Genomic DNA, 19921 nt, shown 5'->3' with positions numbered 1-19921 from the left:
CATGGGCTTGTGTGACTGTTCTATTGCTCTGAGGTCCTTTTTCACCAGGTGAAGAAAAAGCATAATATAAGCCACGACAAAAACGGATTTGACAATGTTTTCAGTTATTTCGCTTTGTTTTTATATGATTATAACCTCCCCTCGCTTGTGTTTTGCACTTTATATTTACTTTTTAAAAATCAAGCCTGTTAAGAATTGGTGTGAACAAGAAAAAGAAACCAAACCGAATATTTGATTTGATCATTAATTGGAGGACAGCACCTTATATGTTATTCATTTATACGTGTGACTTGTTTGACATTGTTTCTATGCGTGTTTTTGTATTTCATCCCCGAGTTTTGTGACTTTACATCTATGCTTCCTTTAAAAACAGATAAATTAAAAGATGCCAACCACTAATGTGAATATATTTTCCTATGCTGACTGTATTAAATGTTGCCGAAGGAAAATGAAAGCATAATAATAATTACTGTTTATTTAATAATTCAAAACGGCCTACTCCACTTAATCGCTTTCATTCATCCATTTCAGTGTGTTTTCATTACCACGGGATGGCGTAACACTGCATTTGGTCAAAGAACGTGCGTAGGGCCTACATTAGGACCTATCATAATTTTATATCAACACTAAAGCTTAGCAGAATTATCTAATTTAGGACCACGTGGCTTGCAGTTATTTTGATTTGAGTTTAATGTAGCCTATAGTTATAGCCTACAGCAGAATTTGACTAGTGTTCTTACAAATTTCGTATACATTGTGTTTACAACCAAGAAAGCGTTACAATCGACTGTATGGTTCTAATCCAATAGTCCATGTATGTAGCCTATCGTTTTTGGGGGGGCTTATGTGGGCACACGACAGCGGGGGATCAAGGAAGCGCATCATTCCTCGGCCCTGTGCCAAAGGATGGTGTAAACTCGCCCACACACATACTGCTGGCGTCACCCGTCCTTTAAAAATCTAATGAGGCGGAGCGTTCAGCAGAGGGGCATTCTGATTCAGATTTGCGCAGCAACATCAGGCTTGGGTTGATATTCGAGTCAGGGATCTACAGAGTTATCCCGTGTGGAAATAAAATCCCATGGATATATCGAGACCCTGAAATCGGACCCTTTATTAAAAAGGTAAGCCGTCTGTATACATTGGTAGAATGTTTCAAGGTAGAGTATTTTCTTTTGATGATACCGATTTGTCAACAGAAAGGATTTGTTTCCAGCCTGGAATGTTTCCTTTTCAGCGGGTGCGCCGCCGCATCCAGTGCTGGAGCAGCTGCGGATTTGCTGGGAATGTAGCTAGCTAGCTAGTTTTAGTAGCCAGCACAGTGTAATCCCCGTTTAGATACTAATGATCACGATATTAATTTGACAGGCGTAAATTGTATGTCATATCCATTGCCTTTTTAGGACGGAGCACTAGTTGTTTTTTATTTTGACGGATAAAAAGCAAACATCTACTTAGCTTAGCAAGCTAGCTGGGAGGTGGCCAGCTCGCATTCAGCTGTCTTTCAACAAAACCGATTTCAGCAAAACAAATAGCCGAGCCTACAAACAGAATTCACCTTTCCCCCAGAAAACTTCAAACAAATGTTTATAATCAACTAGAGATTGGGACCCTTATTGGATATATTTAGGTTGCCGATTTTATTCCCCCTGGTTTTAACTAGCTGGCTCTAAAGGGTTGTTTGTATTTTTTTACTGAGACGACTATAGCTAGGTAATGATAGATAACTGGGTAATGTAATGTAACCAGGTGCATCTAGCAACCAACCCACCTTCGCACTTGCAAACCGAAGCGTAGGAGTGCGGAAATGTCTGGGCAGTGGGGTATGAGTGTTGCCACAGAGACGCCCGGTAGCCCGCAGCTACGGAGAGCCGGTGATGACCGAGAGTTACCTTTCCAGCCCGCACAAGACATTGTTTTGGACTACACGTGTCGGTGTGTCAAATGCAAATGGGGCATACTTTAAAGACACGTCAATCGGTGGTTTGACCGTGGAAACTCTTCGGCCGCCTTTAACCTAATTACTTTTTCTATGGAATAAATTGAGAAGGATCGGCTGTAGCTGTACCATATTAAATTACCTGTATCAGACGAACAGTGATGCAGTTCACGGAACTTCGTACTTTCCATTGTCATCCTATCTGGTCGCTGTTAGGTTTCAGAGGACGGTCAACTTTGGCATCACCGACTCGTATTTCCCAGTGCCACTGGCACTGCAGGTCATACTGGAGGCCCGAGTAGGCTATAGCTATTTACCTTTTCACCAACCACCACCAAACCACTTATTTTATAATGGACACGGCAAGTTCACTTTTTAGCCACCATTTATTCAAAACGAGTAGATGACAGATTTAGCGAATTAGTTGTAAACTGACATCCGTCACTCCATCGCTCTCCTAACATAAGAACAGACGTTTTTTGCTCTGGATAAGAGCATCTGCTAAATGACAAAAAACTAATCCTTGACTTTCAGCCTCGGTAACTAGAACGTAAAAAACAGTACAATACTATCACAATCACAAAGTGTACAAACGCATAGGCTAGCACTACCAATATATTAAGTATAAGATTGTTGTTATAAATTGTTTTCATTGTTGTCATGGTTTTGTGGTTATTGCAAGCACGGTACACAATTTCAACACCTTTTCCCTCTGTCACAAAGAAAAGGGAAGTGTTACTCAGCGGTTATAGAACTGAACGGTTCTCTATTCACCCCACCGATACTAATCTCACCAGGGTTGTGATTACATAGCCTGATGAGATTAACGTGGAGAGGTGTGGAACAGAACAGGGGTCGGTGAGTGAGAATCGGTGTGCCCACTCAGGGCGGGTGTGTCTGTCAGTGTCGTCACATTTCACGTCTTTCATCACTGACATAAAACGTACACACGTTTCTCTCCGGTAACACCATATTAGTCATTCTGTGGACCTAATCTCCCTCTCCTCTCCTCCGGTGGGTGTCGAGCATAGAGGGGTGTCCCCGATGGTGATGTCATCATGTGTGAACCCTCATCAGATGAACAGCCAGATCATTTCAACTCCTCCACCTCTCTCGCTCTCGCTCTTCTTTGTCTCTAAACATCCAAATCAAAATGTATTTGTATAGCCCTGATCACACGCAAGCATGTCACAGAGGGCTTCACATATACGCCCATAGAACTGCCCCTCAACCAACCTAAACCCTCAAGGATCCCTCAAACATCAAACCTCACTGATTTAACGGAGCGTGCACGGCCGTGTGTGTGTGGCATTGGTGAGCCTCATCATACGTAAGAGTGAAACTGGTAACCGACAGTGCAAAGTTTCCATTTCCCCACATGGAACAACAAGCAGCAGCAGCATCGTTATTGACTGGGGAATCTTGGGGTTAGCTTCATTCATCTGTAAACGCCTCACAAAGGTCAAAGGTGACGTTCCACCCAGATAACGCAGACGTCAACAACTCCCTCTCGCTGTTTCGTTCTGTCGTGTTGGGTTCGGTTGTATATCGTGTCTGGCTGTCTGGAGTTATTCCTTTTATTATGTAGTTAGACAGACCACAGGGCAGTTTGTGACTGGAGCCAGACATCTTCTGACAGGCCCCATGTCCCAGAGCAGCTGTAAGACATCGCTAAGTGTGCCTGTGTTTGTGTAAGGGACACTTTATTTTCGGTCTCATCCCAGGTTCACACCAGCCATAATGTTCTTTCAAGTTTAACCGTTTCCACGGCAGCCAGGGGGTCACGGGGGTCGAGGGGCTGGAGAGCAGATGGCCTTCACTGCCAGGCCTCTGATTGGCCTGTATGGGTCAGATGGTGCTTTTTGTGATTGGAGTGTGAGATTTGTTACACTTGATCTAATTAGCTACGGGGCCGTGTCACACTTCTCCACGTCTGTGGCCAACCACAGCATTGATCACGTTCCGCGGGACTGCGATTGGTTCAGCTCATGGTCGGCCCCGGTCAATTGCGCGTGAGTGGATAGAATTCATGGTGCATAGATCATGTATTTGATATTTTTTATGCAAGGCAATGCCAACAAAAATGCAATCCTGGATAGACAATAAAGTTGGGTTCTATTCTGTGTCCTGGGTCCCTCGCTGTGGAGGTGTGTCGGATTCACCACCGTGTGTGTAGGATTCTGGAGCCGGCTGTGTGTGTGTAGGATTCTGGAGCCGGCTGTGTGTGTGTAGGATTCTGGAGCCGGCTGTGTGTGTGTAGGATTCTGGAGCCGGCTGTGCGTGTGTAGGATTCTGGAGCCGGCTGTGTGTGTGTAGGATTCTGGAGCCGGCTGTGTGTGTGTAGGATTCTGGAGCCGGCTGTATGTGTGTAGGTTTCTGGAGCCGGCTGTGCGTGTGTAGGATTCTGGACTCGGCACTGTGGAGGAATTTCCTGCCAACTGGAGCAGCTGTGAGGAGAGGAAAGAGGGATAGAAGGAGAGAGGAGAGGAAGGAGAGAGAAAAGGAGAGGAGATGTGAGAGAAAAGGAGTGAAGGGGAGGAAAGGAGTCAGGGAGAGGGAGGGAGGGGTGACAGGAGGGAGAAAGGGAGGACAGGAGAGAGAGAATGAGAGAGAGAGGGAGGGGAGGAAAGAGAGAGAGGGAGGGGAGGAGGATAGACAGCCTAGTAGACACCCACGCCTCTGGCCCCCAGACCTCACATCTGGAAGCCATCTCTCCTGCCCCCCCTTTACACACTCCTACCCACACACACACACTCCCACACTCCACCCTGGCCCTGACGGGGCACCCTAGGGGCCAGGAGGGGCGGCGTGGGACCCATGACCTCACCCTCACCTGTGTTTCATTATCAGGCTCTGAGGTCTTATCTGGGTGTAGCTGCAGATGGCTGGAGGGGGCTGGTGGAGCTGACGTGGCCCAGCATGAAGAGCTGATCTCTGGGTGCACACTCCGGTCCTGGTGGGACTGGGGCTGGGTGGTGCTATAGGCCCCACTCTGGTGGGACTGGGGCTCCGTTGGGTTTGGTGCCCAGCCTGGAGCTCTGATGTCTGGGTACAGACCAAGCTGATGGTCCTGGGAGATGGAGTCATGCTGGTCACTGTGAAGACTCACTCAGAGCTGTTGGCTGTTTCCTCGACTCCAGACAACACTCTATTGGCTGAATGTCTCATCAAGAAGGAGTCGTCTATAAGACTGATTCATCCAGAAGAAAAACTTGTTTGTGAGGATGATTCGTCTTGAGGAATGAGTCTCCTATAAATTGAATCTTCAGGAATAATGACTCTCTGTCCCATTGTTTTGTGTGAAGAATGGGTCTCCTCATGGGACCATTGTTGTGTATGACTCAGACAGAAGCGGCTTGATTCAAAAGCTTTGTCTTCTGGCCATACATCCAACATTAATAGGTATGGAGGTACGGTGACCATGGAAACCTGATAGGGGGGTGAGGCCAGGGAAGCGGGTGGGGTTACCTGATAGGCCTGTCAATGGACTGTCCTGTTCTCTGCTTTCTTCCCTTTTCAGTGTGATTTGATTGTGAAACGCTTCTTTGTGTGGAGATTAGGCTGGTTCCTATGGCAATGAAGTGGTGGTGAATACAATAGGTGTGTTTGTCTGGAACTAAAGATGAGACAGTATGTTGTGATGATGTCATATCAGAGTACTACTGCTGCATCTCTGCTCCCTTTCTCCCTGTCTCCATCTTTCTCCTATCCACCTCTGTCTCTCTCTCTCTCTCTCTCTCTCTCTCTCTCTCTCTCTCTCTCTCTCTCTCTCTCTCTCTCTCTCTCTCTCTCTCTCTCGTCTATCTGTCTCTCTCGTCTATCTGTCTCTCTCGTCTATCTGTCTCGCTCTCCTCTGACACTGACAGAGTGTGATAAGATATGAAATCCACACTCAGAGACACTGCTCTGCTGAAGTATTCATAAGGGACACACACACACACACACAGAGATACACAAGACACGACACACACACATTCTATCCCCGTAGCTAACAGCAAGTGTGGGGGGGAACCTGTTGAGCCACATGTATGCAAACCCAGACAAGACCCAGTGTTATCCACCTCCTCATGACAGACGGCCTGGCTGGACTCTCGCTCTGGAGCCCCGGAGCTCTGAGGCACATGTGCTGGAGTCAGGCTGCTCAGACATTGAGCACGTGTTCTAGATCATGTCATCATCATGATATTATGTACTGTTTAAATAATAATAGTTTTTTGATATTGTATTGATGTGGTACATCCCTTTATCCAGAGAAACTTTATAAAGTGCGTATAGTTGAAGAATAGGTTGAGGGTATTCTAGTTCATGTAATATCATAATAATAGAGTTTGTAACCTAGGTCAAACACAGGAGAAAGTTTAAGCAATGCGAGCAACTAATATTTGCATACTCTTCCAGTTCCTCTTCTCAATTTGGACAGAATCACCCGGAAGGCAACCGTGTCAAAGAAGGGAAAATTCTCTGAATTTGTGAAATATCGAAGCTCCATTACCTTTTTATTTTTATTTTCACTGAGGGATTCAGAAAGGGAGATTCTCTGTGTGTAATTTATTTATTTTTATCTTTGGTTTTGTTGCCCACCGGTTGTCATGGTGAGACTTGCCTAACTGCAGTGTTTTATTTTCTCCTCGATACCGATCTCTCTTGGATGCTTCTATGACCCGCTCTCTCCTTGAACATCTGGATAAGGCTACCGAGCAGGCACATGAAAGTCCTAACATTTGGGAGTACCAAGCCTGTGAACCTCAAGGTGTTTATGCTAGGCTGGGCCTGTGGTCTCACTGTCTGAGAGTTACATCCAGTCCTGAGGGATACCAAGTGTTCAAACAGACTCGAAACAAACTTAGATCAAATTCAGAGGATATGTCTCCACTTCCTGTTTAAAGGTCCACACAGGAAGTCCCTCTGAATCTTAAAGGCCATGTACTGAGTCGTGGACAGCGGACTATTGAACATTTCTCGATTCCTGTTTTGACGGGTGACTACAAATGAAAAGTAGCCTCTTAACTCTGGCACAGTTACAGCAATGTTTATTATTGTGCGCTGTCCCTGTTAAATAAACATTACATATATATTTTTAAACGTGTCCTGAATGTCTCTGGCCAAGACCGTGCCTCAGTCCGTTAAAATGCTGCCTCTCTTCATTCCTTTCCCTGATCCTGAAATGAAAAGATTGGTGACAGCCTAATGGAAGAGCATGTTCCTGTTGTCATGTTGTTAGATTAGAGATCACCTTCCTGTGGAAGGGTGGATAAGAGTAAGGGAAGGATGATAATGATTGTAAATGTAAACTGAAGTTATACTTGTGTAATGTTACATGTTTAATTAATGTGTGTGTGTGTGGGCTGTGAGTTATATAAATAAGAATGACTTCTGTAACTCCACTGTTGCTTTGGCAATATGAACATTTGTTCTTTCATGCCTCTAAAGCCCATTGTAATTGAATTGAGTTCATTCTCCTAAGTATTAAAGTGGCCCAGGGTCCCTGTCATCTCAGTGTTCATTCATCCTGCAGTGGTGTTGAGCCCAGGTTCATTTGAGTGGTTATGTAACACTCTTATTTCCCCAGCCTCTACCCTCTTGAGCCCCAGTACCAACCCCAGCCTCGCTCCCAGCCTCAGTCTGATTTTGAGAATGTAATTGCGTGTTTATTATACTACGTTGCTGTCTCTCTTTATCTATTTACTCACTGTCTCCCTCCCCCCAGGTGTGCAGAGTCATGGCTGACCTGGAGGTGTACCTGTCTCCCTCCCAGATGGAGGCCCTTCACCAGAGCCCCACCCTCTCCTCCACCTCCTCCACCACCTTCTCCTGCCCCTCCTCGCCCGGCTCCTCCTCCACCTCCTCCGCCTGCTCCGACTGCTCCTGCGACTGCCCCGGCCGGGGGAACCAGGACCTGCCCTCCCAGCTGCAGCACGGCCGGCCCTGCTCCTCCAGCCCCAGCGCCAGCCCTCGCTCCTCCAGTCCCAGCAGCAGCAGCAGCGGAGGGGGCAGCAGCATCAGCAGTGAGGGCCTGAGGGGCGGCAGCCCCCCGCTGGACGCCATCTCTGAAGACGCCCTGGAGCTCGACCTGGCCAGCGACCCCGGAGAGACGGACATCGAGGTCGGGGACACGGCGGCAAAGCTTGCCGGTACTGAGTTGAAGGTCATCGACCCGGAAGTGGCTCTGAAGGTCATAGATCCGGAAGTGACTCTGAAGGTCATAGACCCGGAAGTGGCTCTGAAGGTCATAGATCCGGAAGTGACTCTGAAGGTCATAGACCCAGAAGTGGCTCTGAAGGTCGTCGACCCGGAAGTGGCTCTGACGGTCATCGACCCGGAAGTGGCTCTGACGGTCATCGACCCGGAAGTGGCTCTGAAGGTCATCGACCCGGAAATGGCTCTGAAAGCGTGCCAGCAAGTGCTCCAGAAGGTGAAGCTCCTGAAGGGCGAGGTGGATGCGGGGTCAGAGGTCGTGGACAGGTGCAGCCCTCAGCGACGCCCGCTCAACGGGGGCGGGGCCTACCCGGAGCCCTGCGATACCTCCTCCATCAAGGAGGAAGACGAGGAAGAGGAGGAGGGGGAAGGGGGGCGGTACCCGACACCGCACTGCGTCGACGTGACCCCCCCACCCGCCCCGCCTCCGGGCCTCTCCCCCTCCTCCTCGTCCAAACAATCCTGGCTCCTCCGCCTGTTCGAGTCCAAGCTCTTCGACGTCTCCATGGCGATCTCCTACCTGTACAAGTCCAAGGAGCCCGGCGTGCAGGCCTACATCGGCAACCGCCTCTTCAGTTTCCCCGACGACCACGTGGACTTCCACCTGCCCCAGCTGCTCAACATGTACGTCCACATGGACGAGGAGGTGAGTGAGGCTATCCGGCCGTACGTGGTCCACCGCTGCCGGGCCAGCATCTCCTTCTCCCTGCAGACGGCCTGGCTCCTGGGGGCCTACTCCTCCGACATGCACATCTCCACCCAGCGCCACTCGCGAGGCACGCGCCTGCGCAAGCTCATCCTCTCCGACGAGCTCAAGCCCCAGGGAGGGGCGGCGCGGGGTGCCACGGGAGCCCAGCCAGGGGGTTCCAGTCCTGGGCTGAGGGACTGTGGTCGGCCCCACCACCACCATCATCATCACCACCTCCAGAGGCAGGGTGGGGACGCGTCGCCCCCTAGCCCGGCCTCCCCCGCCCTGGGCTGCCCCGGCCCGGCCGAGGCCTCTCTGTCGCCCTCCAGGAGGACCCACCAGAGGTCGAAGTCGGACGCCACGGCAACCGTCTCCCTCGGGGGCAGTCTGAGGAGAACTGGAAGCAACCCCAAGGTGGAGACAGGACACGATGAGGTGAGGAGTGTGTGTGTGTGTGTGCGTGTGTGTGCGTGCGCGCACGTAAGAAACAGTGACTTTGAGTATGAGAGCTTGTCCTTGTGAGAGAGACACTGTCTGACTGGATGATGGCGTACATGTAAAGTAATGCTGCTCTACACCCCTGTTGGCATGTTAGCATCGCTCCCCTGCTAGTTATCAGCCTGCTGGCTCTCTCGCCGCTGGGAACACATCAGACGGGCGTCTTTCCGCACCACGCGTCTGCAGTGAAGGGCGGACTCATAAAACGTTTATGACGCCTCTGGGTTATGCGTGTTCAGCTCGAAGGTTATCATTAACACGTGTGGCCCTCGCTAGCGACTTTTCAAGCGTCGTCTAGCGACTTCCCGGCCACGCAGTCTTCAGTGAGGACTTTCCACAACCATGTTGACAGTGGTGGAAAAAGAGGAATGTTCTGTATTAAGATCCGTTCTGGATCCCCCTCCCTACATGGTATAGACAATGAGGATTCAAGCATGGGTCTCTCTTTCTGTTTCTGTCTCTTTCTGTTTCTCTCTCTCTCCATCTCTCTTTCTCTCTCTCTCTTTCTGTCTCTCTCTGTATCTCTCTCTCTCTCTCCATTGTTTTCCTTTCTCCTCTCTAGTAGTTGTAACTAAAGATGGAGGAGTGGTGGGGCGTGGCAGCATCTGTTTCTCTCCTCCTCCTCCACTCTCCCTCTTTGTTGTGTTGTCCTCTGGCTGACGGACAGCCGGCCTCCCCCCCCCTTCTGTTCTGGCCAGACGACCCCGCCAGGGCTACAGCTGGCGGTGCAGGCAGGGGGGGGGGGGGGGGGGGGGGGGGCTTTGGAGGGAAGGGGAGGGGTCTTGTCCACCACAACAGACACGGCTGCAGGCTGACTGGGTGGAAAAAGGTGTGTGTGTGTGTGTTTGGAGGGTTTCAGGCTTCTGTGGTGAATCACATGAAAGCCCTGCTGCTAGTCTCTGGATCTGGGCCATGCCAGGAGTGTGGTTTCCCCATGATCGCCTTGTGAAAGAGTACTGAAGGAATGTGTGTGTGTGTGTGTGTGTGTGGGTCTGTCTGTGTGTTCCTCTCCCTCTTTGTCTGAGGGAACTCTTGCAGCTCTCTCATCCACCCAGAGGGAAGCGTTCCATCTCCTGGGAGTAGAGTAGTAACCAAACAAAGATGTAGCCTCTCTCCCCCCCTCTCTCCCTCTTGATCGCTCTCTCTCTCCCTCCCTCTCTCTCTTTCTCTCTCTGGCTGTGTGGCTCTTTTTTTTCCCCGTCTCTCTTCACGTCTATCCCACTGTGTATCTTTCTCTGCCTCTCCCTTTTTCTCACCTCCCTGGTCAGGTCCAGTTGGCTGAGCATTCTGCTGTGCTGGGTGTTTTCTCTCCTTTCTCTGTTTATATCTAACTCTCTCTCTCTCTCGATGTCTTGTTCTCTCGCTCTGCCTTGGTCTCTCTCTTACGCTCTCTTTGTCTCTCTCTCTCTGTGTCTTAAACTACAGTCTGATAATACTACCTGCCTCCTCTACTTCCCGCATCATAACTCTCTCCTCTTCCCCTCCCCTGTCTCTCTCTCCCTTTATCCCTCCCCCTAGCCTGCACCAAAACTCTCCCTTCTCCTCTCCCCTCTCCCGCTCCCCAGCCTGCACCAAAACTCCCCTCTACTCTGCTCTCCCCTCCCTCTCTGTCTTTGTATCCAGCCTGCACCAAATATCTCCTCTGCTGTAGTTACCACGGTGAAGGTTGGAGACCTGAGTGTGTGTGTGTGTGTGTGTGTTGGAGGCCTGTAAGTGTTTTGTAAACTTGAGTGTGTGTGGGGTAGTGCAGGAGGGCTGAGTGTGTGTTGCAAAACAGCTCTCTGTTAAGCTGTCAGTAGCCAACAAGTCTCTCTCTCCCCCCTCTCTCTCCCCCCACTCCCCTCTCCCTCCCTCCCTGAAGAGCAGGGAATTAAACAGGACTTGCGTGCTGGTGTGTGTCCAGCTGTGACTCAGTGACCAGATGGTAGTGTGTGAGCAGGGTTACAGTGTGCTTGGCTGGTCTCCTGGTTAGCTCCCCTGGTGTTCCGCCTGCCTGCCTGCCTTCCTGCGTCTTCTCCCAATGTCCATCGGCCAGTGTCGGTTACTGTCAGTGTTGGTACTCTGTCATTGTCTGCTGGTGTCTGTCAGTTACTCTATTAGTGCCTGTTGTCAATGCCAGTTACTCTGACAACAGTCGCCAAGTAACTGACTGAAAAGCGGTCCAGATGTTAGACTTTGACTATCAGTGCGGCTGGGAAATCAGCTGATAAATCCCTTCCTTATCGGGTGAACAGGACAGTCGACGTGTCACTGTTGCCATGGGAACCGCTCCCTCCTGCCCCGGGGAAAACTTCCGAAGGTGTGTCTCATGTACTGCTGGAGCTGAGGACACTGTGTGTATGTATGTTTGCGTTTGAGAATGTGAGCGTGAGTGTGTGTGTGTGTGTGTCTGTGTTCTTCTTGGTGCAGTCTAACCTGAACACAGGTATTTTGTAACATTCTCTCTGCCACGTAGCAGCCCACAGTAGAGATGCTAGTACCCCACACTGCCACAGGTAGGATAATGCACTTGAACATGAATTATTTGAAGAAGAAAATAGATGACATGGAGAACGAGGGAACCAAGCATTTTGGTGCAGAGAACTTCTGTCAATGCGCGTACGACGATGAACTTGAATATTAAAGACACGACAACGCCAGGTCGCTTGCAGTATGTTTGGTGTATATGTAGCTGTGCAAAGTCCCCTCAAGGATCCCAAAGTTCTGTCTTCAATCTCTCTCTGTGAATGTATTAAGTCTACTGTATCTATCTATCTTCTGCTCTTGGCTGGTTAATGGCTCCGTCTCCCTGCTGATGTTGGAGAAGGAGATGGTTTGCTTGTAAGCAGTTTATCCTTGGTTCAGGTGGCTTTGAATATGGAAACCAGATAAGAACTCGATCTGCACGGGTCACTTCCTGTTGGAGGTCAGTTATTTGACTGCAGAAGAAGAAGGCACAGTAAATGGTTTGGTCCGCTAGGAATACTAACAGGAAATGCAAATGGATCCCAACTAGAGGGAGGGGGTCGGATGTCCCTTTGTTTTGTGACGCAGCAGCCAAGAGCCACTGATCCTATTTAGGATGTATATTGTTTTGTAACTGCCAATTTGGAGCTTTGGAAAAGATTCGAAACTGGTGATCTTTTCCAAATATGTCCGCCTGACAGAGTTGCGAGCTGCCAATCGTTCGAGAAAGAGCGCCTCGCCTCAGCTGTTGTGTAACCTGCTGAACGCGCAGACTGTGAAGTTTGGAGATGAATATGCAGTCATCATCAACAACACCGGGAACGTTTCCCTCTTAAATCTCCAGTGGATCATAGAAGCCAGACTGAGGCTCTTCCTGATTTGCTGTCTGACCTACTTCCAGCCGCTTCTCTGGCTCCTGTGGAGGCTGGAGCAGTGACTAACCCTCTCCACAGACAGGGTCCAAGAGGGTCTTGTCTGATGCGCTGGGCTGTCGCTGCTGCAACACTGCCCCCTTGCCGACAGCACGCAGTACTGCAGGTGGAAAGCACCACTCGCATCTCCACTGTTGTGCGCTTGCTTGGTGTGTGTTTGGGTTTGGATGCGGCTTGACGCTGCGGTGCTTCTGTCCCCCCCCCCCCCCCCCCCGCCCCCCTCCAGCCGGACCGTCTCCGCCCCCAGAGGGAGTTCGTCAAGTCCCTGATGGGCATCGGGAAGCGGCTGGCCACGCTGCCCACCAAGGAGCAGAAGACGCAGCGTCTGATCTCGGAGCTGTCGCTGCTCAACCACAAGCTGCCCTCCCGCGTCTGGCTGCCCACCGCCGCCTTCGACCACCACGTGGTGCGCGTCCCACACACCCAGGCTGTGGTGCTCAACTCTAAAGACAAGGTGGGGGAGGACGCACGCACATACACACACACACACACATACACACACACACACACACACCATACACCATACACCATACACGCACACATACACGCACACCATACACCATACACGCACACATACACACGCACACCATACACACACACATACACACGCACACCATACACCATACACGCACACATACACACGCACACCATACACCATACACACACACACACACACACACGCACACCATACACCATACACACACACATACACACGCACACCATACACTATACACACACACACCATACACCATACATGCACACATACACACGCACACCATACACCATACACATACACACGCACACCATACACCATACACACACACATACACACGCACACCATACACACACATACACACACACACACACTATACACCATACACTTACACATACATACATACAGCTCATGGAGCTCAACTCTAAAGACAAGGTGGCGAGGACACACACACAAACACCCCCCGGAACAGAGATGGTTAGACAGTCATTAACAGAGCCACCTCCCCCAGGCTCCCTACATCATCTACGTGGAGGTGCTGGCGTGCGACAGCTTCGAGACCTCCTGCGTCCCCACCCGCATCCCAGAGGCCCGCATCCGTACGGCCCGCTCGGCCGAGAACCTCCCGGAATGCGCCGGGAGCGGCGGCGGGATCACGGCGGAGCAGCGCGCGTCCAGCTTCTCCACCGTGCCCAACTACGACAACGATGAGGAGGCGTGGGCGCTGGACGACATGGAGGAGCTGCAGGTGGGCCAGGAGGGCGGTGGGGCGGCCTGCGCCAGCGACAACGTCTCCCAGTTCTCCATGGACAGCATCACCAGCCTGGAGAGCAAGGAGCCCGTGTTCATCGCTGCTGGGGATATCAGGTGCGCGAGGGAAGCCTGGGTGGGCTCACGCACACACGCACGCAAGGATTGCTTTCTCTCTTTCTCGCTGTCTGTCTCTGTCATTCACTCCCTCGCTCACGCAGTCTCTTTCTCTCTCTCTCTCTCTCTCTCTCTCTCTCTCTCTCTCTCTCACTCACTCACTCACTCACTCACTCACTCACACACACACACGCACACACACACGGCTCAGCTCGTTCCAGTAGTGTGTGGAAGTCACATGACCGTCCTGTGTTCTAGGCGCCGTTTGTCGGAGAACCTGGCCCACACCCCCACCACGTTCCGCCGAGACCCGGAGGACCCCTCGGCCGTGGTACTGAAGGAACCCTGGCAGGAGAAAGTCAGGTAGGTCACGTGACCAGGCCCAGTCAGGTGACCAGGCCAGGTGATCAGGCCCCCCTCTCGTGTTTAAAGAGTAGTGTTGTCGCTGCTCATCCTCTAATCAAGCTTCCCCCCCCCCTTCCCCCCCCCCCCCCCCCCCAGTCGTATCAGGGAGGGCTCCCCCTATGGTCACCTCCCTGCGTGGCGGCTGCTGTCTGTCATAGTGAAGTGTGGAGACGACCTGAGACAGGAGCTGCTCGCCTTCCAGGTGCTCAGCCAGCTACAGGTAGGCCCCGCTGCTCTACCGTCACTCTACTGTCACTCTACTGTGCTCTCAGGCTGTCAGGCCCTGTTCTTGTTTTTATTCTACTGGCCCAAAACATTGTCAATTTTTTACTTCCTTCTCTGCTTTCTTCTTCTGTAATGATCTCCTCCCTCCCTCTTCCCCCTCTCTCCTCCCTCCCTCCCTCCCTCCCTCCAGTCTATCTGGCAGCAGGAGAGAGTGCCCCTGTGGATCAAGCCCTACAAGATCCTGGTGGTGTCATCAGACAGCGGCATGATCGAACCCGTGCTGAACGCTGTGTCCTTGCATCAGGTCAGCTGACTGAACACACACACACACACTGACTCACACAGCTGATCTCTACATAGTGAGGAGGGGCTGAATGGGGCTTTCATATATGGGATGGGTCGAGCTTAGTGGTTAGAGCATGTGACTATAGTCAAGAGGTTGCAGGTTCAAATCCCCTCCTGTATGTCGCTCCAGATAAAAGAGTCTGCTAAATGAACACATTGTTGGCATGACATTAATAGCGCGAGCGTTTTTCTCTAAATGAAGGCATTAACGACACGCTTGTTGCTGTGCGGCGCGTTCCCTCAGGTGAGGAAGCAGAGCCAGCTGTCCCTGCTGGACTACTTCCTGCAGGAGCACGGCAGCTACACCACCGAGAACTTCCTGTCCGCCCAGAGGAACTTCGTCCAGAGCTGCGCCGGCTACAGCCTCATCTGCTACCTGCTGCAGGTCAAAGACAGGTCAGCCCCTCATCCCCCCCCACTCATCCCTCGCGTTGGGCTCCGTCTCCTGCCTCTCTCTCTCTCCGCTCATCCCTCGCTCTTACCCTCCAAATGCGATCTCTCTTGTTCCTCTTCTGGGATCCCTGTGCTCCACCTCTCCTCTCTCGCTCGTCTCTGTCCTTCATCCCTCTCCTCCCTCGCTCCTCTCTGTCCTTCATCCCTCTCCTCCCTCGCTCGTCTCTGTCCTTCATCCCTCTCCTCCCTTGCTCGTCTCTGTCCTTCATCCCTCTCCTCCCTCGCTCGTCTCTGTCCTTCATCCCTCTCCTCCCTCGCTCGTCTCTGTCCTTCATCCCTCTCCTCCCTCGCTCGTCTCTGTCCTTCATCCCTCTCCTCCCTCGCTCGTCTCTGTCCTTCATCCCTTTCCTCGATCGTCTCTGTCCTTCATCCCTCTCCTCTCTCGCTCATCTCTGTCCTTCATCCCTCTCCTCTCTCGATCGTCTCTGTCCTTCATCCCTCTCCTCCCTCGCTCGTTTCTGTCCTTCATCCCTCTCCTCTCTCGCTCGTCTCTGTCCTTCATCCCTCTCCTCTCTCGCTCGTCTCTGTCCTTCATCCCTCTCCTCTCTCGCTCGTCTCTGTCCTTCATCCCTCTCCTCTCTCGCTCGTCTCTGTCCTTCATCCCTCTCCTTTCTCGCTCGTCTCTGTCCTTCATCCCTCTCCTCCCTCGCTCGTCTCTGTCCTTCCTTCATCCCTCTCCTCTCGTCCGCAGACATAACGGGAACATCTTGCTGGACTCGGAAGGCCACATCATCCACATCGACTTTGGCTTCATCCTCTCCAGCTCTCCTCGTAACCTGGGCTTCGAGACCTCCGCCTTCAAGCTCACCAGCGAGTTTGTGGACGTGAGTGTGATGTCAGGGACCTCCTGTCGAAACCAGGCTATCTGTACATGAACCAGGCTATCTGTACATGAACCAGGTTATCTGTACATGAACCTGGTTATCTGTACATAAACCAGGCTATCGATACATGAACCAGGCTATCTTTATGTGAACCAGGCTATCTTTATGTGAACCAGGCTATCTATACGTGAACCAGGCTATGTATACGTGAACCAGGCTATCTATACGTGAACCAGGCTATCTATGAGTGAACCAGGCTATCGATACATGAACCAGGCTATCTATGAGTGAACCAGTCTATCTATTAGTGAACCAGTCTATCTATTAGTGAACCAAGCTATCTTTCGTTACTCTCTGTCTCCCGCATCCCTGTGTCTAATTCTCTTGTTCATTCTCTGCCTCTCTGCACCCCTTCTCCATGTTATCCCCCTCCACCCCCCCTCTCCTCCTCCCCCCTGCCCCCAGGTGATGGGGGGTCTAGATGGAGACATGTTCCTCTACTACAAGATGCTGATGCTGCAGGGCCTCATCGCTGCCAGGAAGCACATGGAGAAGGTGCTCCAGATAGTGGAGATCATGCAGCAAGGTAAACCTCTCTCCTCCTGTCCTCCCTCCTCTCCTCCCCACTACTCTCTTCCTCCTCCTTTCCTCGCCTCTCCTCCCTTCCTCCTGCTCCTTCTCCTCAGCCATGGACTGACGTACACAACTTCCCTGTCCTTCTACGGAAGATGTTGTTGTTGTTGTGGTTGTTATTCAGTGTATTTATAGAATGTTTTTCTCTCTCTCTCTCTCTCTCTCTCTCTCACCCCCCCCCCCCCCCCCCCCCCCAGGTTCCCACCTGCCGTGTTTCCACGGCTCCAGCACCATCCGCCAGCTGAAGGAGCGTTTCCACATGTCCCTGACGGAGGAGCAGCTGCAGGTGCTGGTGGAGCAGATGGTGGACGGCTCCATGCGCTCCATCACCACCAAGCTGTACGACGGCTTCCAGTACTTCACCAACGGCATCATGTGAACACACACACACACAGGCGGAGGACAGAAACACACACACACACACACACACACACCCTTATGCTAGAAGGAATGGACGGCGCGCACGCACACACACGGAGAGGAAAAACATGTTTACACACACGCATGCACGCGTACCCGCGGGTGGAGATGCATGGCTTGCCTCAACAGCACACTTGAAGTCATGCATACACACCCTCACACTACACACCCTGTCTGGAAACTGTGTGTGAGCCCTCCTTCCAGAACCCTATCTTCTCTCCTCCTCAATACACCTAATGAGAAAGTTCCGGAAGGATAAGCAGGGAAACCTCTGGCTGTGAGTGGAGGTATGAAATTGAATATGGGGAGGGGCAACATGTGAATGGGAGGACTCAAGAGAATGTGGGAGGAGCCGAAAGGGGCGCAGCGAATGACCAATGACTGTCATTGGAACTCCTGTGCAACGGTAGCAAGATGGAGACTCCATGAGTTGCACATGCCTAACCAGCTGTACTTGTAAACTTTGTTCCTTGAGAACAGAGACGGGCTCTCAGGAGCCTGGGGAAAAGGCTACTGTGTAGAGTCTGTGGAAGCACAACGTTGAACCGTATCAAGGTTCTCAAAAAGAACGTTTTTCTTTCTTTGCTCTCAGAGAATGCGTTTGGCAAAGTCATTAACTATGAGCATCCTCGGAGAGAGAGGGAGAGAGAATGTAAGAAAAGAGACTGTAAACCATCTAATGCGTGATTGTTTATCTATCTTGGTGGCCTAATTCTGTTTCACTAAGGATCAGGTTTAGGCAGTCCAAGTTTTTTGAGTAAACTGGAAGTTTTATGTGAACTAAGACCAACTAACAGCCAAACGTTTGTGTTTTTGCTTTCTAATTTTCAAACCTTCAACGTTGAACCAAAATGACTACCTGTGGTAAAATGACAAACCCGTTGCAACAGATTTATGCAAAAACTCATATTGATGTTCCACTAACGTAAGTCTGTAACCCTTTACTAAGTGTGTATATTAATGCATTATTATAATTATGCTTATTAATGTTATTACAACAAGCATATGTTTCGTTGATGTGATTTTACATATTTAACGCTCGACAACAACACCCGCCAGCTGGGTGGCGAATGGATTGTAACTCCAGCGAACCGGTAGAGAAGGCTGTCTTGGAGCGGACGATTTGTACATAACGGGAGATGGGATTTTCTCTTACCGTGAGAAACTCTCGGTCTGAAATACCATTCTTCGTATTCAAAAACAGAATGAACTCAGCCCCTGGATATGTGAATGTTTTATATGATACTCTACTAAACCAGTTTTCTTTTGATGTACTTTTGTTATTTTTCGTCAGTCTCCGACACCATCGTGTATGTTCAGTATTGGCTGTTTCTAAAGCTGGCTGCCTGGGTTTTTACTGTTAATCAAGTAGCGGCAGATGCCAGAGTGGCAGATAAACCTACGGAGCTTGGAACCACTAATGACGGGCAGGAAGTGTGTGCTCGTTCCTGCGCTAGTTAGTTAGCTTAGTTATTTAGTGAAGTCGATAGGTGTTCCTGTGAGCAAACTGATGCCTTGAGTCGTACTGAAGGTACAACTGTTTATCAATGCAAATGTTACCGCGACAATGAGGGCGTGCCGGTCATGTTCCCAGGAAGTGCTTTATTAAGGAAGTTTGATCTCTCCTGACCTTTTTAAAAGACATGTCTGTAGTGGGATCTATGAAATGACCTTAACCTTTGACCCCAATTTCCCGAAACTGTCAAACGTCGCTGACCCCAATCCTGATTCTAAAGCCTAATCTAGCCCACCACACACACACAAAGTATGAGGCTCACATGTATGGGCACAGACCGGAAAGGAAGCCCTGACCTCTGACCCTAGTGGTCACTGGTCACCCACGCAAGTAAGGTCACATGGTCAGGCCATCTCAAGGGTCCCAACTTGATGACATCATGTTCACATCTTCCATGGCCTTTCATGTCATTCCAAAACTGAATTTAGAATCTATCCATGGTTCTGTAATTCACATTTTAAACTATTCCATGTTACTCCTGAAGTGCATTTATCTGTGTTACACCCCACCCTCTGATTCTCTGCCTCTCATTGGTGAGGGTGTTCTGGTAGAACCAACATCTTTGTCCATATATGGTCGTATCTTGGACACCAGATACAGGTCGAATGAGTATATGTCCCTTTTAAAAGGGGAAGATATATTGTTCACATTATTTTGTACCATTTAGACAACAATCCTTTCCACTTGTCATTGAGGAACTTGCCTGATGTTGTTTTTGGGATCATCCAAACCTTCAGGCCAGAGACACCCTGAACCAGACTAATGCATGACTCATTCAATAAACTTGACATTTGTTTGTTTTTTTATAAAGTTGTGGCTTTTTTTTTAAACCTCAGAATCAATTTTTTTTACTGTTGGTGGTTAATTGTAACTTCTAGGAACATGTTCTGAATGAGCCTTTATGGACTTTGAATGGAGAAGTTGTGGAGAGCAGACTAGTATCATGAAGACACAGACCTCCAGCTCAGGGCACAGCCTGTCATGTCATGAACCCACGACATCAAACAAAGTTGTACTTTGCGAAGACACACACACACACACAC

General features: G+C 50.4%; 1 protein-coding gene across 3 annotated transcripts; it reads left to right on the top strand.

Annotated features, from left to right (window-relative positions):
* Positions 1-996: 996 nt before the first annotated feature.
* On the top strand, positions 997-19688 carry LOC136962054 (phosphatidylinositol 4-kinase beta-like). 3 transcript variants are annotated; one of them, XM_067255666.1, is made up of 12 exons: positions 997-1124; positions 7647-8138; positions 8193-9257; positions 12924-13151; positions 13702-14057; positions 14316-14420; positions 14559-14682; positions 14878-14991; positions 15277-15428; positions 16177-16309; positions 16775-16895; positions 17140-19688. In XM_067255666.1, exons 2-12 carry the CDS (start codon positions 7659-7661, stop codon positions 17319-17321), a joined length of 3060 nt encoding a protein of 1019 aa, XP_067111767.1. In that variant the 5' UTR covers positions 997-1124; positions 7647-7658; the 3' UTR covers positions 17322-19688. The 3 variants fall into 3 exon arrangements, with proteins under 3 accessions (XP_067111767.1, XP_067111768.1, XP_067111766.1); XM_067255667.1 differs by having other exon boundaries at positions 7647-8780; positions 8847-9257; XM_067255665.1 differs by having other exon boundaries at positions 7647-9257.
* The last annotated feature ends 233 nt before the right edge of the window (positions 19689-19921 follow it).

The sequence above is a fragment of the Osmerus mordax genome, chromosome 18 (genome assembly GCF_038355195.1).
Source record: "Osmerus mordax isolate fOsmMor3 chromosome 18, fOsmMor3.pri, whole genome shotgun sequence".
Taxonomy (NCBI): Eukaryota; Metazoa; Chordata; class Actinopteri; order Osmeriformes; family Osmeridae; genus Osmerus; species Osmerus mordax.
Note: the sequence above shows the minus strand (reverse complement) of the source record. Positions and strands in the feature narration are given on the sequence as shown.

Coding starts and splice junctions, on each gene's coding strand:
- LOC136962054 (XM_067255665.1), top strand. CDS start 7,659: ATGGCTGACCTGGAGGTGTACCTGTCTCCCTCCCAGATGGAGGCCCTT. Junction 14,058..14,315: donor ATCGCTGCTGGGGATATCAG/GTGCGCGAGGGA, acceptor CCTGTGTTCTAG/GCGCCGTTTGTCGGAGAACC. Junction 14,683..14,877: donor AGGTGCTCAGCCAGCTACAG/GTAGGCCCCGCT, acceptor CCCTCCCTCCAG/TCTATCTGGCAGCAGGAGAG.